This window comes from Sinocyclocheilus rhinocerous, unplaced genomic scaffold (genome assembly GCF_001515625.1).
Source record: "Sinocyclocheilus rhinocerous isolate Xijiao unplaced genomic scaffold, SAMN03320098_v1.1 scaffold2302, whole genome shotgun sequence".
NCBI classification, from domain to species: domain Eukaryota; kingdom Metazoa; phylum Chordata; class Actinopteri; order Cypriniformes; family Cyprinidae; genus Sinocyclocheilus; species Sinocyclocheilus rhinocerous.
This window is the reverse complement of record NW_015633527.1, coordinates 75,776-99,542: the sequence shown is the minus strand read 5'-3', so window position 1 is coordinate 99,542 and position 23,767 is coordinate 75,776. Positions and strand designations below refer to the sequence as shown.

The 23,767-nt window shown below is 38.5% G+C and overlaps 1 protein-coding gene across 1 annotated transcript in view; it reads left to right on the top strand.

Moving 5' to 3' along the window:
• The first annotated feature begins 244 nt into the window (after positions 1-244).
• LOC107744192 (ephrin type-B receptor 3-like) overlaps positions 245-23,767 on the top strand; it is a 49,810-nt gene continuing 26,287 nt past the window's right edge. The window contains exon 1 of the mRNA XM_016557714.1: positions 245-786. Coding sequence (XP_016413200.1) covers positions 723-786 — 64 coding nt within the window. The 5' untranslated portion in view covers positions 245-722. The remainder of the gene's footprint in view (positions 787-23,767) is intronic.

Below are 23,767 nucleotides of genomic sequence, written 5' to 3'. Positions count from 1 at the left end.
TGTACACACTTTATCATAAAATGTTTCCACAACAATATATGCACGGTTTGTTCGTTTCCACGAGAATTTTAAGACATGCAGACCCGCAGAGCGGCGCTCTCACCCTGCCAACTGCGCCAGATCGTCCAGGGGGCGGAGCCAGCAGACTAACTGACAGCTGATTCTGAGCGTAAACTCCTCCCCCCACCGCCTTTCTCTCTCTCCCTCTTTGACTTTCCTTGATTTCAGAGCAGCCGATCTTCATTCCAGTGCACATGGAAAGGCAGAGGAGCAGGAACGCTCAGCGCTCAGAAGGTGAAACGCGCTCAGGGATTTTACGCGTAAAAACCGCTATAAGGTGATTTTTACGGGACGCGCTTTATTATTGGACTACAACAGAATGTTATTTGAGGAGGAATTGACATTTAAACAACTGTTCTCCGTATAGGGATTTCACTGTGCAACATCTATAAACGGACACACACGCTCTCTCCACTGATGAAAAAAAAAACTGGAAGGAGCATTTACCCGGTTGGATGAGTTTTAAAGCTCTTTCGGCGCTGCTTTAGACATTTTTGCACATTGGATTACATACACACTGCTGACATTGCGGTTTATGGAAATAGAGCTCAGCAGAAGACAGCTGAATTTGGAGAAGAGGGTCTCGGAAGCTGGACTGAGGGTCTGAAGGATTTTACAATCTCCTCCTGGAGCTCCACTTTCATGTCCGAGGTCTTTGGTTTATGACAATGGATTATTTGCTGTTTTTATGCGGCTTTTTGCTGCCTCTGTCCTCGGCTGTTGAAGGTAAGATTGCCTATATTTTTCTCGCAATGCATATCAACTCAAACTAGAGTCTGGGAGGCAAGTCACGGGTCGATACTATTGATGCGCGTCTATAGGAGTTGCGCTTCGGATACCGTAAATAACAACTGGGTTTTAAGGTTTTAGTGTTATGCATTTTAATTAATGCAGAAACACGCGCCTGGTCCAATACTTCTTAAAAAGCACTGGGGAATTGATCTGGCCACTGAATGTCACCAATACACATGCAATTACACTGCATAACTTCTCCCTCCTAATTGTTGTTTATTTTCTTTCACCAAGACAATAGTTTCTGTCTTTCGTAAAGGAAATGTCTCTACAGGGATTCCCACTCCAACAGTCTCTCTGTCAGTCAAGACGCAAATCCAGATTCCTTCAAAAGACACATGGTGAATTTTGAGCATTCCATTTTTCTGATCAAATATAACGACGTTTGGGCAGCCCATAAATTGACCAAAATTGACATTTTATTTGCTCCTATGTATCTGGAGGTTGATTTCATGTTGTGAATCAATTGTGACCTTTTTGGTGTGCGTGTTCTTTTTAATCACAATTATGGTTCGTTTATTTTATAATGACCCAGATCGGTAGTTTAGTTGGCTTTTGATTAAATTATTCTTCGAAGTCTGGACCTCCATTTGACTGGGTGGACCTTTTGACACCAATAAAGATGAAAATGAGTGGGCGCTTAATAGATTTTCATGGAGAACAACAATGCCGATTTCTTTCTTTCTTTATTGGTATTTTTAACCATACAATTGGCGACAAGCATGAAATCGAGAACACTTGATTATTGTACTGCTGCTCAGACTTTTCTAGTGTGAGTCTAGTGAAATTCTTTAAAACAGCACTTATTTAGGCTAATAAAACTCGTATTTTCATACTATTAATGGCGATATATGTATTAATGCCATATAACTACAGCCCCTTTAGCCACAATTAATACTTTTTTTTTTAAGATAAAAAAGCTTGCCTTGCATTTTACTGCTCAGTGTTGGATTATCACTATACCTACACACTATATTGAATGTTTTAATGAGTGAAGTGGACGGATGTTGAATGCGGGAAGTTGTTTGGAGTTCATACGGTTGTTTAGTTAAATTTATTTATTAAGGCTATCCCCTTTTCCCCATTGCAAAACCGTGGTGTATATTTCTATATCATTTCTATGTCAACCCTGTAAAAGTTATTTAAATAAACTTCGCTCAGTGATTTATAGTCTTGTCCGATAACTTGTCAGAAAAAAAAATAGTGAATGTTTATATGAAAGGCACAAGGGCCTCTATTACTAGCCTATATTGTCTGATAGATAGTTCTACTTGTTTAGCTCGGAAATCATGCAGATTGTTAATAGTAGCCTAACCAAGTATCACAATTTTAATGTTTAACGAAAACTGTAATTGAAAAATAAAAGCGTTATACGTGATAACAACGACTAACTTAATCAGCGACTCAAGCGATTCAGTAGCCTATATATATCTACTATATATACATATACCCATCTTATATGTCCGTTTATAATGAAATATTTTCTTAAGTGTATTCGAATTTAATTTTAGTGTTTTCGCTGACAACATTCATGTCATGTTCTTGGTCTCTGGAGATTTCCCCCCTATGAGAGCCAACTGAAGAAAAAAAAAAGAGGATCAAAGCTGTCCAACATGCATTTAAATGTGATTTTCAATGCATTTCTGATTTCTACTGTAGCCTATCTATAATATTAGTTACGCGGCACTCTCTGTTTGAATCTCAACTCACACGCGTTTTTAGTATCCAAGTCTCTCTCTCCTCTTGTCCAATTAGTCAAAGGCCTGGTTTTAATTCCCCTACCCTACTGCACTTGTTATTTAGCACATGCGTACGTGATAAACATATTTTGTCCTGTATAGTACTTATTTTGAGGTAAATACAGTAATTTAAGGCATATCTAAAACAGGCCTCCGCAGTATAACGCGAGAACAGTGTAAGTATATGTAGACCATTTGACTTCATAAATCAACGTGCTAAAATACTGACATTACTCTTGTTTATCTTTCCCTCACGTACACTCTATTTACAGTATTTCAGTCGTTAAAAGAAAACGTCTTGCGCCTGTAGGAACATTTTGCGTATATGCCCTCTTCATGTCAAATTTAAGTGGCAATTCAAAGGTAAACGCAGCTAACGCAGACATAGCCTTTACTGACGAAATAACATACTCATTTGGGGAGGTAAATAGCATTAACATGAGAAACGAGAGAATAATTACAGGGCACATTCACTGCAGAAGAGCCGTAACGTGAGCTTGAAGAAAGGCCTGAACGCGCAGCGTAAGCAAAACATGTATTTGTATTTTTAGAAAAAAAGGTTTAATTCACTCTCACAAGTGAGGTTTTGGGAAGCTGACCTGTTGTAGGCTAGGGTGTGTCAATTTTATTTAAACTATTTTTGCCATTTTGCACTGACTGAGAGGCTAAATGCAATGTTCGCACTTTTAAGAACCATTTATCAAAGCGCAGGACAGGCCCGTTTAAAATGGAACTGCTGATGGCGATAAACAATAAATGATGAAAAACGTAAAATAAATAGTAACAGTCACATCGCATGAATTGTAGCCTAATTTACATGAAAAATCTATATACATTTTTATACTATAATCTTGTTTTTGATTAAAAAGCTCTTTGACAAGTTATGCGTCAACGACTGTAATTTATAGGCTACATCGCTATTATTTTTTTCCCGCTGCTGTTATTTTAATAGGCTGTAAATGTAACAAAGTAATAATAATAATAATAATAATAATACACTTATTATTATTATTATTATTATTATTATGACAGCTGTTGAGCGCAACACCCGAATTCTGTAATCGATGCGACTTGACTCGATGCGATCGATCTGTAAAATCTACGGTCAAAAGGTTTAAAAAGAGGTCAAAGCATTGATCTCTTCTTCACACCATTCACACGAGCCACGCTCCTTTGAGTGGCTCTTTTCTCAACTTATTCAATTACATAAAAGCCGTTTTCAATTAAACATGAGCACAGTTCGGTCAAGTAAAGTAAACAAAGTAATACGTATTTTTGCTAAACTGTGTTCAGCGCTAATTGAAAAAATAAATACATTAAAAAAAACGCGAATTAGTTCAGGCTGAAGACTAACAGTAAGCATTTGGCAGCTGCGTTTAAAGTTAAAGTTGTAAGTGTGTATAATATTTATTCATTCAAATAGATGTATCTACAAATTGATCAAAATATGTAAAAAATCCAATATGTATATTATATACATTTTTTGACCTGGCCTATCTGGTGTATCCATAAATGTAACCAAATAGTCAAAATTGGAGAGGCCCCAAATGTAAAAGTTTAAGAAAACCCAACTCTGATTATTGGGTGGGACGCGTTTCCCTGCTTCTGATGGTGGGCCTGCCTTTAATGTTTGTGCCACAGCTCATGGGTGCTTCAGCTTGGTGTGCGGCCTTAAATTAATATATTTTGTGTAGTACATTTAATTGCTTATTAATTTATTTTCATATGTATTATATTTATAAAATAATTGTTTATTATATAAGTCTTGAGTGAGAGCCATTGAAAGGTCATATGTTAAACAGAGGATAGCGTGAACAGATGTCCACTGGCTTTGTTTCAGACTCTCATAAGGAGCTCAAAGGAGTCTCAGACTCAGGCTTAAAGATGCTATGAAAACCAGGCAGAATCACGAGTGACAATGTGGTGGTCCGCATAAGCTCATATCCCTAGCCTATAAACATGAGCACTGATAACCTTTTGATTTCAGGAATGCTTTGGCTGTAAAAACCGACGGCATTCTGAGCCCAGCATGGAACAATAACTTGCACTGAAAGCCAATATTTAACCAAGTACTCTGTTAATTGATGAAGAAGTGGAATGGACGCTGACTGGAATGTAGAATTTGCTCTTTTTGGAGTGTCCACTCTAAGGGGCCACTCTGGCAGCTGACGCAAAGGCCTTTACAGAAAAATAGGTCTTTGACACTCACGACAGTGTGAGGAGAGAATGTGTCTGGGCCCGAACACTGCCAACATCCCCCAGTGCTGTCTGCAGCTACTGAAGCGGAATGAGAGGGAGAAATTGAGAGTGAAAGAGAGGCAGAAAGAAAGAGGGATTGAGAGAAAAAGAGACATCAGAGTTTGGTTTCTGTGTTCGGTTGGTCATGAGCAAGATGGGTGGCGCTGGCAGGGAATATATCGGCTACCAAAACGCCCATTAAAAAAAAGGAATGCAGTGCGGAATACCCAAACAAAGTCACACGATTACAGGCACAATACATTTTTCTTTCCATCTGAATGGTTTTCCCTTTTCGACTCAGCCCCAGGGATTTTTATACGTTTTAACATTTGGACTCGGACTGCATGCGTGCATGGGTTCAGTGCATTTACAGTCGGAGCCAATCTGATTAGAAAAAAAAACACAGCGGAGAATTTTTCCCTGCCCAGAAACTACTTTTATTAATGCTTTTGAAATTTGTCATATTCGTGCACCGTCTATGACTGTTATAAGATGTGTTTTATGGACACTCGAGGATCGTATGTGTATAAAATCTAAAACTAGCAGCATTTTGTGACATGGTGCCTATGTAAACTCTAACAATTTGCTTCAATTTTAAACTACCAGACACAAGCAAAGGCAACTCCATCTTTCTGTGTGCATGCAGTGCACAAATGTGTCACAAACGAAGTAGCACACAGAAATAGGCTATGTGAGCTCTGACTATGGAAGTAAGATGACATATGATCGGACACACATGTACTCCTGCTATACTCCTGAGAAATGACTAACACATTTTTACAAGACAAAATTTTTACAAGAAGACATAGCCGTTAGTTTATAGTGAAGCCGTTCGGCAAGTAGGAGTTTGGAAAAGCTTCCAGACTTTTTGCTGCAGTGTTTTGATCCTTTGCTGAACAATGTTTATGAGCTTTAAACCAGTCCGGCCTGCTCCACTGATAAAGATAATAATTCCTCAAAATGAGAGAAAATATCCACAATCCAGAACGTTATTTTCGCTTTTAAACCCCAAAAACAAAGCTGGTGTTAAGTGATAGTGAACTGACAAAGTCCAACACAGGAGGGGAAAAAGTAACTGTTATAGAGATACTGCGCTCGTTCTCAACGCCAGCTCAGTTGGGGGAATGTGTGATGTTGGAAGCCCTGCAGGAAATGGCTAATGCTAACGCTAGGTGCAAATGTCTGCTTTGATTAGCAATACGGGCATGTGCGAACAGGGTGGGGGGTGTTAGGGCTAATGGTGGCTTCTAAACTCCACGCTACCAATCAGCCCAGGCCTCTAGATGGTTAAAACATGCTCCTAATCTCCACATCAAACACAGAGAGCCCCAGTCAGTGGCCCAGAAGCACGCTGGCCCTTTACCCTCTCTGTTAAATCTAGACTCAAATTTGCACTTTTGAGCCACGCTGTTCAATTACACATCTGTAGACTTTCATCTTAGCCATTCATTTTGTTAATGCGTATATCTACAGAAATGAGTTCTGACTGGTTTAATTTCTGCATTTGGGAATATTTGAGGAAGAGGAAAAGGCTAGAGATGTTAATGTTGTGATTTATAGATTTTATGAATCTGTAAAAAAAAAAAAAATAATATGTAAAAATTATTATTATTTTTTTTAAATAGTTACTACAATTACTCTTACTGTAAAATCATTGTACATTCTTGAAATATTGCAAACAATCTCTGAATCTTTGTCAGTCTTTAATTAGAGACTTTTCACAGTTTTACCGTTACAACAACTGCAGTAACTATTTTGTTGGAAAATATTTGGTTACACTTTCTTTTACCGGTGTACTTGTTAGAGTTTAATTATACGTACTGAGTAATATAATTAAACTATCTGGTTAGGGTTAGGATGAGGCTTTGGTTTAGGGTTAGTTGCATGTAATTATGCATAATTTATTGTTATTATTATAGTGAGTGCATGTAATGTGTAACAAGGACTCCATATAATAAAGTGTTACCAACTATTTTTTTACCATGGTATGCTTGTGTAAAGGTAATTTGTTTTAGCCGACAACATAAAATGAACTAGTGTTAGACAGGAATTTTTTTATTGCTTACATGATCTGTCACCTCTCCATTTGGTGTTTGAGGTGAGAGCAATGGCACTTCGGCAAGGTGCAAATGCAGGTACTTGCAAAATTTTATGTCATAAAAGTCCCTGAAGGCATTGCAAGTCTGTCTGTTTTAACTGTACTTCGAGTGTTTTGAAATTCAGCATGCTGGAAGTGGATCAGACGACTCATGTAAATGCAAAGCAAGTGCCACGTATGCATGTGCCACACTTTTACTTGGTGAATTCCTTTAAGACGTTGACGGCAATCTCACTGATAACATTTTTGTTTAATTACCATGCACGTTTGAGTACAAACCTAAGATATTGTACAGTGTTGTATGTATTTTAATAGAGACTTTGCTTCTTTAAGTATAAGCATAATTTCTTATTTCCCATCATCCCCTGTACCCTTCTCCTACTTTCTGTTGCTACATCCAGTTTTGACAGGGTCACCATTCTCATCCAATCAGGGATTCTGAATGAATCTCTGTGACTTATTCATGTATGGCTTGTTGTCAGGCTTGATCGATCACACTTCCTTCTCACTTAGCCTTTCTGGCAACTGCCCTTTCGAAATGTGCCAAGCCTTCTAGAGCCTCTCATTACCAGCTTTTTAAGACTTACAGAAGAATGACAGGATAGAAGATCCAATGAGTTAGAAGATAGTATCTGTCCAGTGATCTTCCCGTCAACTTCCTGTGCAGATGGCAAAGGCTAGAACTGCCATGGTAAAAGGGTGCTTGTCACATCTCGAGCAACCCCACATATGAAATGACATGTTTCTGCAGTGACCTCAGAACTGCCCTTTTCCAGCCATGCCCCAAGTCTAGAGAACATTAGAGGCATTTGATATAAGGCAGGCAATCGTGCTCCCGGCGATCTACCTTTCTGCAGAACTTAGATTGAAACCTTAACTATGCTCCTGAACTAGACAATCAAAGTTTTGGGGTTGATAAAAAAATACAGGTTTGTTACAGCACTAAACTCTGCTGGAAGGTAGATCACAAGGAGAGGACTGAATACCCCTTGATATAAAGTATGCCATGCACCCCCAAGTCACTTGCGAGCCGCGACGAGTGGTTTATCTGTTATTAAAGTGCTCTCAACCTGAACGGGATAGATGAGGACATAGGCAAACAAAGGGACAGAGAAAGACTGAAAGAATTGTCCGGTATCCAATCTACCTTTCTGCAGAACTTAGATTGAAACCTTAACTATGCTCCTGAACTAGACAATCAAAGTTTTGGGGTTGATAAAAAAATACAGGTTTGTTACAGCACTACACTCTGCGGGAAGGTAGATCACAAGGAGAGGACTGAATACCCCTTGATATAAAGTATGCCATGCCCCCCCAAGTCACTTGCGAGCCGCGACGAGTGGTTTATCTGTTATTAAAGTGCCCTCAACCTGAACGGGATAGATGAGGACATAGGCAAACAAAGGGACAGAGAAAGACTGAAAGAATTGTCCGGTTTCCAAAAGGCACTTGGTACAGTATTGGATGAGCAGTGCATCTGAAAAGGTGCTGAGAGGAGAGACAATGGAAATACACTGGAGCTGGTCAGATGGGGTTATGAATGCAGTGGGAATTGAGGCAGAGCTCAGGACAGTGAGAGCAGAGAGTTTTCATCTTTTGTCTTGGACAGTTGCCATGGATCTATCTCTGCATCTTAAATTTGACTTGCTCGGCCTAGCTATGCCTGAGAGGAGATCATTGTTTCTGCCTTTTCTCTCTCTCCGTCTTTCTACCTATCACTCTCTTATTCTGAGCTAGTCTAAGAAACTCTTGATGGGTAAAGGATAAGCAAGGGTTTTTAATGAATCTGAAAAGCCAGCGAGCATCAATCAAAGACAGCCTTGAGCCTGCACATGAGATCAGGTCCACCTGACAGCAGGAACGTAGAAAAAAAAAGTTACAGTCTGCATACAGAATGAATGAACTCTCTTGGCAGGAAGAATAGCTTTCCAGTGTAACAGACAGATGTTATCTCTTATGTCGCAACAGTTGGTGGCTTGAAACTGTCACTCTTCTCATTGGTATACTCATTTGTAAAGCTGCAACACCATCTAGATGCATGTTCACTGTAAAAGGGATGACAACCTGGTGAAAACCCAGAGAACAAGTGTGGGAAGTTCAGAGGCCTCTCCCCCCAACAGGTGGGCAATATCCAGACAGAGAGGCTAAAGACAATGCACCTCTTTCTCTACTCTGTTTAACATCCCTTGTTCCACATTCTTGTCACTTCTTTGCTACACTTTCCCACCATCTTTTTACAGCCCTCCCTCTTCCCTGTTCCCCATGGGCACCTTATGTGGCCATTTCTTATCAGAGAGATAATTCTAATTGTGGCATTATTTTCCCTATCTGTTATCTCACCCTTTCAGTGATATCAGAATCCCAGAACAGGTCCAGAAGCTTGGGGACAAGGCCTATTTACCCACCTTTGTTGTATCCAGTCATTGATAAGATTTGTGACTATGTGTGTGTGTTCTTACAACTCTATTCTGACACAGTATCCTATGGGAGGTAAGTGCTATGTCTATAAGCAATGTAAGTCAAGCTCTTGCGGGATAGATTTGACAAGTTTAGTCTCTTGATACTTCATTGCCCATGGCTTTTAAGAAAATCTGAGTGCAGGTTCCCACTCTTGACATCTTATGTGAAATAATGAAGGTGCAAGAGCACAAAGCAGCCCCAAACCATCATCATCCCATACACGGCTTGGAGGAGAGTCAAGCAGAGGTCTCTAACTAAGAACAGGAGCAAAATCAGCATGCTGACGTGACGCAAAGTCTCGTGGGGTGTGAAAGCAAGCATATTGACGTGAAATGGAGCTGGCACTAGAAACAAATTAAAATACCCCATGGCCAGATGGGGATGGTAAACTGAGGGGCCATATTTGTATCATGGGTGTGAGACAAACCACAGTGAAACAGCTTCATTGCCACTTTTGCCCTGTTGTGTCCTCTGGGAAATGACCTAAAAGGATGGTGATGATTAGCGATTCAATTTAGCCAGCCGTCGGTCAATATGGCAGGCCAAGAGGAGATGGTTGTTGATGCTGCCTTGCCATCGGAATAGGTTGCAATCGAAATGTGAAGGGACTAGTTTAATCTTCCTTGCTTAATTGAGGAAGCAGTTTGTCACTGTTCTTACTTATTCATAAATCTTTCCTTCAATTTGGGACTGCTTGGTCTGAAGGAGCTAGCTAAGTAGGAAAGCACTTAAGGCTAATCTATAGAGTTCAACACTGGGTGCAGCCTTGTGCCTGGTTAATTAATCAAGACACTGCAGTGGTGTCATAAACACGAAGACACTTACAACTAAAGCATATTAAGGGGTAATATCTAGAGATTATACTTTTAGCTTAAGCGTTTTTACCACTTTTATTGGTTCAGTACAGACAGAACAGGAAATGAGCCATGATTTAATGTGTTGTACCATGTTCGCTAACTGGCACATCACCGCTGCAACTAGACACATCCAATCATCCATCCATCCATTCTCCAAACCACTTATACAATGAAGGGAGTGGGGATGCTGGAGCCTATCCCAGTGTCTCAGGCCACAGGCAGGGCACCACCCTGGACAGATGGTCAGTCAAAAAGCTAGCAACTTGTTTGTTTAAAAGTTTGAGTGTTCCGGAATGCAGACATTGTTAGAAAATACATACCCTACCACACTATATTTCTGAAAACCAAATCTCATGCGAGCAAAACTTTAGCCATCAGCAGAATCCATACATGTCTATTATTAAAGGATCAGCAATCTGTTTTCCTATCACTCTGTTCTTTGCATCATCTTTTTTGCATATTTATACTCACCTGTCCTCAGGTTATGAAGTTCATACTCAGGGAAACATGTCCATTCATGCACCACTCTTCTGAGGAAGATGTAAATACAGGGTTGTCAACAGTACATATGGTCAGTTCTCCAGTGATGGAACTCCTGTACAGCTGACTTGTTCCTATGAGTAATCTATGCCGAGGTTCAGTACACACCCTGTGGTTCTTTTGATAAGCTCCCATGTTGAACTCATCCTGCTTTGAGGCCACCAAGAGATGTAACATACCTGAAATGCAGAAGTTCACGCATAGGTTCCAGGCAGTCAAGGTGTGGTTTTATCAGGTCTGTAATTAGAGTTGAGGCCACCAAGTCTTTGTGACGGAATGTCTGTTTTTGTGTGTGTGCTGGATTTAATGGATCTATGTGTGTGTGCAAGTGAGTGAAAGAGAACAACAGCAGAAAATTCCCAGACTTCTCATTATCTCTATACCTGTCAATTGCATCTCTTAGCACCTGTACTTCCTAAATTGAAGGGTGTCCTGGCATAAAATTATCTTCCCCAGTCGTCGTCTTTGTGCCACCTTTGCCTTCTGTGTTTCCCAGGCACTTCACATTACTGGAACACACCAGTGCCTGTAAATTTATACCACAATACAGAGTCTTATTGAAGGACTTTATTGGTTCAGTGTAGACACTGTTAAAGCCACTGTGTTTGATTTATGAGTCAATGATTGACTCTAGATTGCTATAACCTTCCATGTCACCTGCACTACAAACAGACACCCAGCAGCAGCCCTGCATTTCCCATCTCTTGTACACCGTTCCTGTTTATTCAACTCTGTTATCTCATGTGACCATTTCCCTTAGTTCCTCCATCAACGCTTCTGTCTTCACATGATTGCTGTGTCGTTTTAGTGCCAGTCTCCAGATGCACCCACATTCGGACTTTATAGATTAGATTATTATTCAGATTATGGGTGGGAAGTGTGGATAAAATCACAGTACAAGTCATTTTATAACTCGATATGGGAAATTCAACCTAAAAGTGTTTTAGATATTACATAACCACATAGTGAAAACATATATTGGAATAAAAAATGAGACCCATCTCATGTCTAACTCAGACTTCCCTCCATTCTTTCTCTCCCTCCCTCAGCCTTCTCACTAGGCCCTCTACTGAGACCCATAAATCAATGGAGCTCAGTAGCCTATCAGGGGTTTACCGTCTGTGGGGGGTATTGGTGGCCTAGGCTCCCCAGCCACTGGTTTTAGTTACACATCAATGAAGGGTGAATAATACATTAGTCAGCCCCTGACAGTACAGTTCTAGGCGGGCAGGCAGACTGAGACTCCCCAGGCCCTTCATCAGTGCATCTGTGCCATAATCAGCCTTTGGAGATATACCTCTTAGCTTTGGCCTACCTCTCTTCCACCCAATTTACTTACTGTGTATGCAAATATTATGATGTTTAAACACCCGCTTTGGGGGTTAAAAGTACAGTTCTCCCTAAAATAAAAACTCTGTCATCTATTGTTCACCTTCTTGTTGATTCAGTCCAAATAGTTATTCAGTGAAGTCTATCTCTATAGAATATGGAGTACAGATGGCACTGTCTGTAAGGTATTAAATACAAATAAATTGCACCATTCCTTTCGTTGAGGCCAGGAGCTGAAAGTGGCACCCATAAAGTTTAGGTTAATGATTTGAAGCGGGCAGGAAGTATTGCAACTGACACAGGTCGGCCAGCAAGGACTTTGGAGATGGATTGTTGTGGCATAAATGGTCCCGGAACTGTAGCCTTCGCAGTGCAGTTGCACTGTGTACTGATTTATATCCAGAGATTTTCAAGTAACCCTTCCTTGAACGCACAATTATAAAAACATTCACACTATCCCTCCAATGTATCAAGGCTTTTATTTAATTGTTCAGAGACATCTAAACCCCTGGCCATATGGGGCACCCTAGAATTGGATGTCAACCGTTCTATCAACCTTCTCCAGCATAATTGCCCAGAAATGAACTTCCATCACTAATACCTTCTGTCACAATCTGTGAGTCAATTTGCTGTGAGTGAAATACTTAAGTGCATGATTGTGTGATCGCCAGTGACCTAGACGTCCATGTGTCCTAATCAGGCAGTTGTTTCTATTTTAATCAACAGTCTCGGGGGTGGAGTCCGTGAATAAATTACTCCGATGACCGTCTTCCATACACTCCGCCAGTCTGTGTCTGTGAGTTAAAGAGACAAAAAACATTTAGAAAGGTCTAATGAGTCAAGTTATTACTGCAGCCAAGTGTGAGATTAATCAACTGAGCAGCAATTAAGAACACGGCTGAAAAGATCTAACAGATCTTGAATCGCAGAATTGCAACCAAAATTTATTATTTATTTATTTTTTGTGTGTGCTTGCTTTAGCCAACAGGGAGGGTACAAGGAGTAAGCAGAAATAACAAGCCATAACCTTCAATTAGAACCTAGGTGCATTGGAAAAACGTGCCTGTGGCGACATTTCTGGAAAGTTATATTACGTTTCTTTTTGCACGTTTCACGGCATGTGCAAAGTGAAATGTCCAGTGAGTGGTGCTAAAAGCTTGTTCAATTTCCCCTGAAAAAGGTGATATCCGGTGAGTGGTGCTTAAACGTTAATGCTCTATTGCGTTTTGGATATAACGCATTACCTACACAAAATCTAACCGGTAGTGTTTACAAAAGCAAAAGTGAAATAAAAACATATTTGCTGAAGCAACAATGCCATTTTAACATGGTTCTACAAGTCTTTGAGCTCTTTTATCATGACCTGTGTTTCACAGTCCTCGTACCGGAGCATTTTACTATGTCAGAAATACATACATATGGTGTTGGAATAAATATTGTTGGTGTTTTTCTGTTCATTTCAGCTGGAAACTGCAGTGATTTGTATGTATAGGTAAATTTTTGTAGTTAGAGGCATGTTTTTCCAGTGAGCTTATATTGACTAATTACCAAATAAGTGCAATTCTTGGTACGTTACTATGATTCACCTAGATAAGACATACCTGGATGAGCCAACTTTACCGGTCCCTGAATAAAATTACCATCATATGATCAGTTACCTGGTTTGAGTGGTAAAATATTGATCCAGGAACATGCTTTATGGGCTAACATCACCTTGTGCTTGTATATGCATGTATAATCAGCTGTGGGAGCTTCTGAAATTTGCATATCTCTGCGCCCTACTTTCTGTTAATGACATATTTCCAAAGTGTCACAGTTTTGTAGACATTTCTAGAAGGAGTGTTCTCAAATATAGCATGAATGATAGTGTCCCTTTCATTCAGGACAGTTCCAAACCATGCTTTTAGTCATTGAACGTATTCAGAGACTCGGTTTGGGTGTGTATTTGTTTTTGTGCATGTATTTGTCGGCTCAACAGTCACAAAGGCCCTACCCATCCACATTCCTGTCAGTAACTGCCTAACCTTTCTTTGTTGTTGCAGTCCTGACCTGAACCATATAATAAGTGGGCAGGTAAACATTAACGAGTGGCTCTGGGCTTAATGAGCTAACGTGAGAAGAACTAGTCGAAAGAAGCCTGCGCTGCCTCAGGCTAATGTGTCACATGTAGCAAGAAATGTAAAAAAAATAAGTCCAAAGAACTTAACATAATAACTCCTATTATGCTGCGGTGTAGTTGAAGCCATTAGACATGTTTTCTTTGTTCTAGCAGGTAAACCTCAACATATCCTGATAATTAGCATGCAGCAAGACAGCCGAAACTGAGCTACAGATTTGTTCCCATGTCTTCAGCGGTAGCTGCCAATGCTAATATGTGACGGCACTGGGAAGTTAGCAGAGTTCTTGCTCTCGCAGCTTGGGGTTTTCTTCTCAAGAAATGCAAAGGAATCTCAACCTCACTGGCTGCCCCAGACGGTATATTTGAAACATTACAAAGTGATCAAAAGCCACTGGAACGCTGGAAATGTGGACCACATCAGTCCAGTAGCTGCTAACAAACAGCTGTCCAATGATGCAAAGCAGAAATCTCATATTTAACAGCCATTAGAGGTTATTTGTATGTTTGCATTGTAAAATTGCACTTTATGTCTGGCTGATGACTATATCAGGAGTAATTTTACCCAGACATATATCTCATTACATAATTTGAAGCAGAACCGTAAAAAAAAAGTTCTAGCCAAAGCCTTTATGTTTATACATACTATTTATAGATGATTCTGAGTGGCTGCAATGATGAACCCAATATTTTTAAGGATTCTTCAACTATGGGCATGTTTGATTTTTTTTTAGTTATGGTTTTATTCTTTAATTATTATATTATTTTTTGTTTGCATTAAGATAATTAAACTTTTTCCTAGACTGTCACTATTTTTGCTACGTTTTTAGAGGTGTTTTTTATTATTATTATTTTTGCTGTTGTTTCAGATGCCTTTTATTTTGGCTATATGTATATGTTTTATAGTTTTACACTTGTCACACACATAGACTTCTAATCTTCAAGTATGGGAACTCTTTACTTCCAACTTTTTGTATCTTAAACATTGGTGATGGTTGAAGAACCACTGTGATTTTGTGATACCTGTTCACTTTCTCATTGTGTCCATGCCATTATCGATCGAAACCGTGATGTCAGCTTTGACATCATCCTCAGTGTCCTTTCACAAACATCTTATCTCAAGGTAAAAGTAGTTGGAAAAAATGAGGCTTTGGGGGCATTTCAACATCCGCCACAGTCTGAAGTACCTCCTTAGTGTTATAGCATGGCAAATGCCTTCCAGTGGTCCTGAGGGATCGTACCATTACCATATATTTAGCCTAGATGTCTGTTGGCTGCCTCTGCAGTGGCATAATGAAGGTGTGAAAGGGAGGCGAGTACGGCAAACGGGCTGCTAGAGGATGGAGATGAGTCCCTGGACAGCAGCTACAATAGACAGCTCCTCTCCGCGGGTGACAGGCAAGGCCAGTGGGCAGCGTGGTGCCAAAATACCTCCATAATGAACCTGGAATGGAGGTATGGGGAAGTCAGACATGCCTCCTGCCTCGTTCTTTGGCTTGGATTACAAAACACAGGAGATGAATATAAATACCTCCAAAACCAACATATTCAGAATTTTGTGGGAGGGCGCAGGGCTCCCTGGAGACCGGGGCTAGTTGTCACACTCGTTACTCCAGTGAAAATTTCTCAGGGTTGGTTTCTTTTCCAATTTCTGGTTGGGCATTTTTGTCTTTTTTTTACTGTTATTGTCCATTAAACAAAGATGTGTTGACTTGTCATGGCAATATGCCTCAATAGCACCATATGAATAATGCCAGTGCACTCAGGTTGTTTTTGATTTATGTAAAAACATCTCCATCAGTACCATGTGCCAGATTTTGGGACATAGCTTGACTGATAATATGAGTATTGGGTAATGACGCATTCAGCTCTCTATTGAGCGTGGAGGCATATTTTAGAGTTTGAAAAATATATTTTTTTTCCTACAGTATTGGCAGACTTGTATTCCTGGCAGTTTATTACAGACAGAGTTGAATTTCAACCAGAACGAGAAAATCAATCAAAACATAGTTATCGTGATTATAGTCCTTTTATACATTTCGCTTGAGGAGAGGGAGAGGTGTTTGACTGTCGGTTCAAATGTGCTTACGCTAGTCTCAGCCAATGGCAGGATTCATCATGCTCGACGGATTGCCATTTTCTCCACTCATTTTGAAAATAATTTGTTTTTTTTTGTTTTTTACACATCTTGGAGGCTTTAGGTTTGTTTTTATGATAAACAAAAGCTACATTACTGTCTAAACTATTTCCAACTCTTCCAATTCTGATGAGCAATGTTTAATGCCATTGTAATAGTTTATGTATGTATTATTTATTTATTTATTTTTATATTTATGTATACTACATTTAACTATTTACTGAACATTGGTGGTTTTTTAGAAAGCAACAACAACAACAACAACATAATAATAATAATAATAATGACATGTTTATTAACTTAGAAAGCTTTATTATTATTATTATTATTATTATGTTAATATTATGTTAATATTATATTGCTATGTTATTATTATTAATATGTTAAGTTTTTATTTATTTATTTATAATACATTTAATTGTTTATTGAACATTGGTGTCTTTTTAGAAAGCTTTATTTTACATTTAAACAGTTACTAAAATGCAAAGGTCTCTAAAAGTTACTCAGTTTTTTGATAATTCAGACTCAGAGTTTTTATTTATTTTAAATAATAGAGAGAAGACACCATGGTGACGCCAGAAACATAAACACAGATTCAGAAGTCCTTATGTTACACGTGTTTTTTGACTGAATAGAATGTATTTCTGTGTGTGAAACACAATAAAACAAATTCTGCGGTACCCTTTGCTTGGGTCGCATCGCTATGACCTTTTGTGACCTAAACATATGTTTTATTATTTTCTCAGTGCCATTTACAAGATGCTTTAGCAGTCAAAGTGCCCCCCCCCTTCCAAACCTTCCGTAAATCAGTTTACTGTCACTGGCTTGCATTTTTCAACTGGCTAGTTGAGTCATCTGTATTTATTCTAGCTGGCCCTGCTCCCCGCTGACAGTAATAGAGACCTGGAGAGCATGATAGACAGGGATAAAAAGAGAGAAGGGGTTTCAGAGATATGGGGGGAATCAGAGAGAATGAAGTGGATGGAAAGGATGGCTGTGATCAGTGTCGGCCTGTCAAAACACTTCTTGTTGACTGATGATACATCCTCAGACGCTTGGGAAAATAAGACAGAGATAGAAAAGGTGTGAATGAAACATTAAAAAGGCAGAAAGAAAGAGCGGTTGAGACCACAGCAAAAGATGGTTACTTTGAAGAGCCTAAAAATGTAGGATGTTTTAGGTTACTTTAACATTTTTATGGTTGCTACTAGGGCTGCACGATTATGACAAAGATCATAATTGTCGATTATTCCCTTGAAATTGTAATTGCGATTATTAATTATGATTTACATTGAATGATGTTTATACCATTGTTTGAAGCAACTGCATGCCATATTTTTATATGAAAATAAATAAGCTGAAAACACTCAAACTGAAAAACCTTTAGTGCTTTTCTATAGCATTAAGGCTCAAATGTTAACTGTACAGTGGATTGGTTTCTTCTTTAAATAATAATAAAAAAGTAAAAATATGCATGGTATTATAATGTTATACTAACACTAAAATTAAAACAATGGAAAAACCCTTAAGATGACCTGTAGAAAGAAAAAAACATATCTTAAGCACTCAGAATAACATAAGTGGACTTTGAACGATTACGTAATTGTGGCATCCGTAATTGTAATCGCGATTATAAATTCGATTAACTGTGCAGCCCTAGGTGCTACATCATTCCATCACCACATTACCATTTGTTTTTAATGTTTGTGCTGACATTCTATAACGCAGAAAAAATGTTATAAAAAATAATGATTAAAATATAAGGAATTTTATATATGAGGGAAAAACATATTTCAATGCTTTTGCGTTCTCTCACAAATGTTTGCGTTTTCGCAAAGAAACTTTGCGTTCGTGCGCAAAAGTTTTTCATTCACCCGAGAAACTTTGCAATTGCTCACGAAATGTTTGCGTTTTCGCAAAGAAACTTTGCAATGTCGCAGAAGTTTTGCACAAAACCTGAGAAATTTATACGCAAAAATGTTGCGTTCCCCCGAGAGAAACTCACAAAACGTTTGCGTTCCCCCAAGAAACTTTGTGATTATGCAAAGTTTCTCAGGTGAGCACATAACATTTGCGAGAGAACGCAAAAGCATTGAAATATTATTTTTCCTCTCATCTCACATCTTTTTTTTACCTTTACTTTGTCCCATCAAGGTTTCCGTGTGTCTAAACTCTGATTCTACAGTTTTCTTTTATAATTATGTACAAAACCCCAAACAGAAACTCTTGCTTAGATGTCATAAACATGTGACCATTAACATCGATACGGAAACATGACTGTGGGGAGAATCACATGCTCTGACGCATAAATTACATTATGCTAGTGTTTTAGACTAGGAATCCACATGAAACACATCATACATCATGAAAGTACAGCTGTCGTTCTCTCTGACCAGCAAACACTATCATTACTGTTGTGTAATGATGCCTGAAGCATCAGCGCTGGTGAAGACGTCATACTGTAATATTTTTAAGAAAGAATTGGAAAACCAAAACGAGCACAAGCTTTTGAATGAAAGTCTTGGTAGATATTGATTAGTGGGGAACACATTTGAGTCATTTCTAACCAAATAGTCCAAACAAAAATTATGAACACAGACAAGGCCTACGCATTCTTGTTTGCCTTGCGGCCGTACAATAACTTGCCTCTACAAGAAGAAACACGAACGCATTAATTGATTGTACTCCTGCAGCGATGTGAGTCTAGCAGAGGGCTCCCGTTTAGTGTGAAATCTGTAATCGTATCAACGTTTGGTATCAGAATACGCCAGCGTGTTAGCTTAAGTGCTCATTAATAGCTGATCGTGCTTTATCTCAATCTCAACGCATATTGTGTCCTGTCTAGCCACAACAGAGTAACTGATGTGCAGTATCGGAACTCTTTCACTAAGTGCTTTAGGGGACACCCGCCGAATTCATGGCAATTGACCACAATTTTATATCATGGATCCCTTTTACCACTTCCTTTAAGGCGACTTTTTTTTTACCTTATCTACCCATGGAAGTTCATAGTAGTACCTTTTAAGGTACTAATATGCATCTTTCAGGTGTAAATGAGGTCCATAAATATATCTTTTGAAAAAGTTTCACCCAATGACAGCTTTTGTAACTTTTTTCCTGAGTATATAGTGATTTTTCACTAGATATTTAATGCCAATGTTTTATATGTTGTATAACCATGTAATAATATATTTATTACTATATTATAATGTTGTAATACATACACTCTCAGAAAAAAAGTGCAAAAATTGTACCTTCTGGGGTAGAAGAGTTTATTCATTGTCCCAGTTCCCTAAAAGGGACATTTTGCACCTTATCTACCCCTACAATTTTTATAATAGTACCTTTTAAGGTACAAATATGCATGTTATAGGGGTAAATAATGTACAAAAGTGTACCTTTTGAAAAGGTACCACCCCAGTGACAGCTTTTGTACCTTTTGTATTGTAGGTGTACAGTGCTTTTTCACTAGAAATTATAATGCCAAATGTTTTATATATCATATAACATGTAATAATGTCTTATAATATTGTAATACATACATTCTCAAAAAAGTTGTACCTTTTGGGATACAACAGCTTATCCCTTGTCCTAGTACCCTTAAAGGGACACTTTAAACATTATCTACTCCTAAAACGTTCATAGTGCACCTTATTACTACTAATATGCTTCTTTTATGGGTAGAATACCAGTCAGTCCCATATGAAAATGCGTATGAAATTGCGTTACAAGTCTCGAGTTATTCACATGGAGAGGGGGACACTGGGAAGGTCTCACTGGGTTAAACAGGTGACATGATCACCCTACTTCTTTAGGAGCGCTGGGCATGCTAATAAAAGGGACACACATTTAGACACTGGGAATGCAGGATTGTGAGCACACCTGGTTAGCAGACAGTCGCCCCAGGGGCTGCCTGTTCATCAGATTGACTGTGCTCTGTAATTAAAGTCCTTGGAAAAAGGAAGAAAAGAGAACTAATGTGGGTAAGGAGGGGTGCAATGCCCATTTCTGTGACTGAAACTGGATCTGGAAGGAACGTACTAGGGGGTTCATGCAAACACGATCAAGACTTGAATATTCATCTCGGTTGTGGCTCATCTTTTGCTCGCCGTATGAACCTGACGTGTCGCTCTTTGTGCTGTCTGTGAGCATGAACGGCATGTCTGACTCTGCTTGATCAAAGCAAACGGGCTCATCTTCCACAACCCCATTCCCTTGATGATGTCAACTTCAAAATCAGACCCCCTAAAACCTCGCACCAATCCCAACATCTAATGTCAGCTGAAGAACGAATTAACACAACAAACATAAATGTAGCAGGCGCACTTATGCTCCTCCTGTCAAATGCTGTCATCATAACTGGTGTCAAGACTTTTGAAAGAGTCTTTGAGATTTGCACGTCGACAAAATTATCAAATCAACTCAGGTTAGTTCTCTATGAAAAAATACACATTAGCATATTTCTAAAAATAGTACTTATTATGGAAATGGTATGCTTTAAAAGAATATACTTAAGTGCAAACTGAATGTAAATTTTTATGGACACTTAATTGCATGTTTATTATAGTATAGTTAAAATGTATTTAAAATGTAATTAGCTAAATTTTAGAGTTTTTTTCTGACCCATCTTTATATGTAATTTTATAAGTTTCTACTGTCTTTAAAATATGGTTAAAGTTTACTATTGAATGTACTGACAATCATTTATGGTAAACTAAAATATACTTAATGTAATTCCTATTGAAAGTAGTATATGTAATGTATTTAAATATATTTGTAACCATGTAGTGCATTTAAATGTAGTACATTTAACTATATTCACTTTAAAAGTAATATTTAATAACACAAACTTAAAATATTATGCTATTCAACATCAAAATAAGTTTACTTCTTTAAAGCACTACAAAATATTTTTAAAATAATGACTTAAAATGTACTTAACATAAAACAATTCATTTTAAAGGGGTCATATGATGTTGCTAAAAAGAACATTATTTTGTGTATTTGGTGTAATGGAATGTGTTTATGCGGTTTAAGGTTCAAAAAACAAATTATTTTCCACATACTGTACATTATTGTTTCTCCTTTATGCCCCACCTTTCTGAAACGCGTTGATTTTTACAAAGGTCATCAGTCTGAAAAGCGAGGGTGAACGACTCATAACTTTTATAAAGAATATCTCTTTGGGTTTGAGACTTTAGTCTTTGCAACTTTAGGGATCTTATCTATTCACGAACAGCTTGTAACACTCCAAAGAGAAATGAAAACTTGAAATCGCATCATATGACCCCTTTAAGTGTACTTAAGCGTATTTAAGTACTCTATTTAAGTACACTTAATTGACCTTTTATTTAATTGATTTATTTTTTTTAGAAAATTATACTTTTAAGATTTGTAGTACAATACAATTAAATGCACTTCTTTTTCACAAGTGGTAGATTTTCTTTGAGCACATACTGATAAAATTCATAGCTTGAATACATTGCATGTAGCTTTGGATACAAGCATCTGGTATGAATGTAAATCTAGCACAAATTTTGATTGTTTTACATGACCTAAAAATAGTCAAGTGCCAGAAAGCGGTGTTTTCCTAAAGTTAAGAGTTTCCACTGTACAATTACAAATGCAGCAAAGACTTTTCAGGCAATTGTACTAGTTAAAAATGATGGCAAATCCATCATGAAATGAACACTACATCTGCAGCATTGACAGTGAGCCTTGTTAGTACATAAATGGCCAAGAGAGTGACAAGCATTGTGCCGTGACTGACGGCAAGTGGACGGATGGGGATGAGGAGACTTCTTTCATGGAGGATTCCGGGTGTTGGTGATCCAGCCACCTACATCAAGAAGCGTCGACCAATTAGAGGTTGCACGCCAGCTCACCAAAAGCAGCCTTCTTCTCTAATCACCACACTCCAGTGTGGCACAAAAGCCCGGGCCGCTCACCACATTTCAATTTAAATAGGATCCCCCCTTTTTCCCTCCATCCTCTTTCAACGACTTTCCCTCTCTCTCCCATGCTCTCTCCCCCACTTTCTGCTGCTTCACCTAACCCCCGAAGAGCTAATAAAAGCAGCAACAAAAGCCCACACAAAGTAATCAGTCTAATAGCTTTAATACGTTTAATGCAGTGTTGTCCCCACTCTGTTGACATTTCTCAATGTTGGGTGGCAAAACAGAGCTCAAGAGTTTGGAGACAGAGAGTGACATTCTTTTTTTGTCGCCGGGCCTGCCGTTTCGGTACGATTTAACAATGGCACAGCGGGAGACAAAACTGGCAATCTTTAGATGCAAGATGGAATGGACAGATCTGAGAATTCCAGAGAAATAATTAATTAATCTTGAAAATTGAATGCAATGAATACAATGTTTGATTTAATAATTAGAATAAAATTACTCACGTACACTTTTTTTAAGAGCGTGACATTTTACAATAAAATAGATTTTATTTAGGGATGCACCGATCTGATACTCATATCGGGTATCGGCTCCGATACTGCCATTCTTTGGCGGATCGGGTATTGGTTAGACAGGGCCGATCCATATCCGATATTGTGCATATATTCTGTGCCGCACAAAAGGCATAAAAACATTACAAATCACAATAAAAGTTTGGTGCATTATACTCCAAGACGTCTGAAGCCATACGATAGCTTAATGTGAGGTACAGATGAATATTTAGGTCCTTAAAGTTCACGTTTTCTCCACTGCGGCTGTCATTCAGCATTCAAACCCTAGTCAGCTCGGTACAACTTTCTCCAAAATCATTCAGTGTTCCCATTATTATACTTGATTTGTAGATAAATCTCTATGATTTTGCATAAAAGGACATTATCTTGCTGGAGTTTATTGTTGTTTCTAAATCGTGTTACTTGCTACCTACCGGGTGTCTGTTAGAACAAAACACGGGAGTAGAAAAGACTATAAATTGCTCCTCATGTGTACAGTAACTCAAATGTAAAACTGTCAAAAGTAAAGGCTCAATAAACTGTTACACAGATATAATACATTATGCATCAATATCTCTTCCCTTTGTGCTTTGAGCTTTTTAAAGCGAAGCTCTGCATGCTGTGACTCAAGTGCATCATTCTGCGCACCGGATATGCATACTGTAAGCGCTTTGTGCTGCACTGTATTTGTTTTGTCCTATCTATCATATGTTGTTGACTCATTAAAAAAAAAGCACTATAATTTAAAGGGGTCATATGATGCGATTTCAAGTTTTCCTTTCTCTTTGGAGTGTTACAAGCTGATTGTGCATAGATAAGATCCCTGAAGTTGCAAAGACTAAAGTCTCAAAACCAAAGAAATATTCTTTATCAAAGTTAAGACTCTGCCACGCCCACCTAAAACGCCTCGTTCTAAAACACCCCACATACCTACCTCACTATGTGGAAAT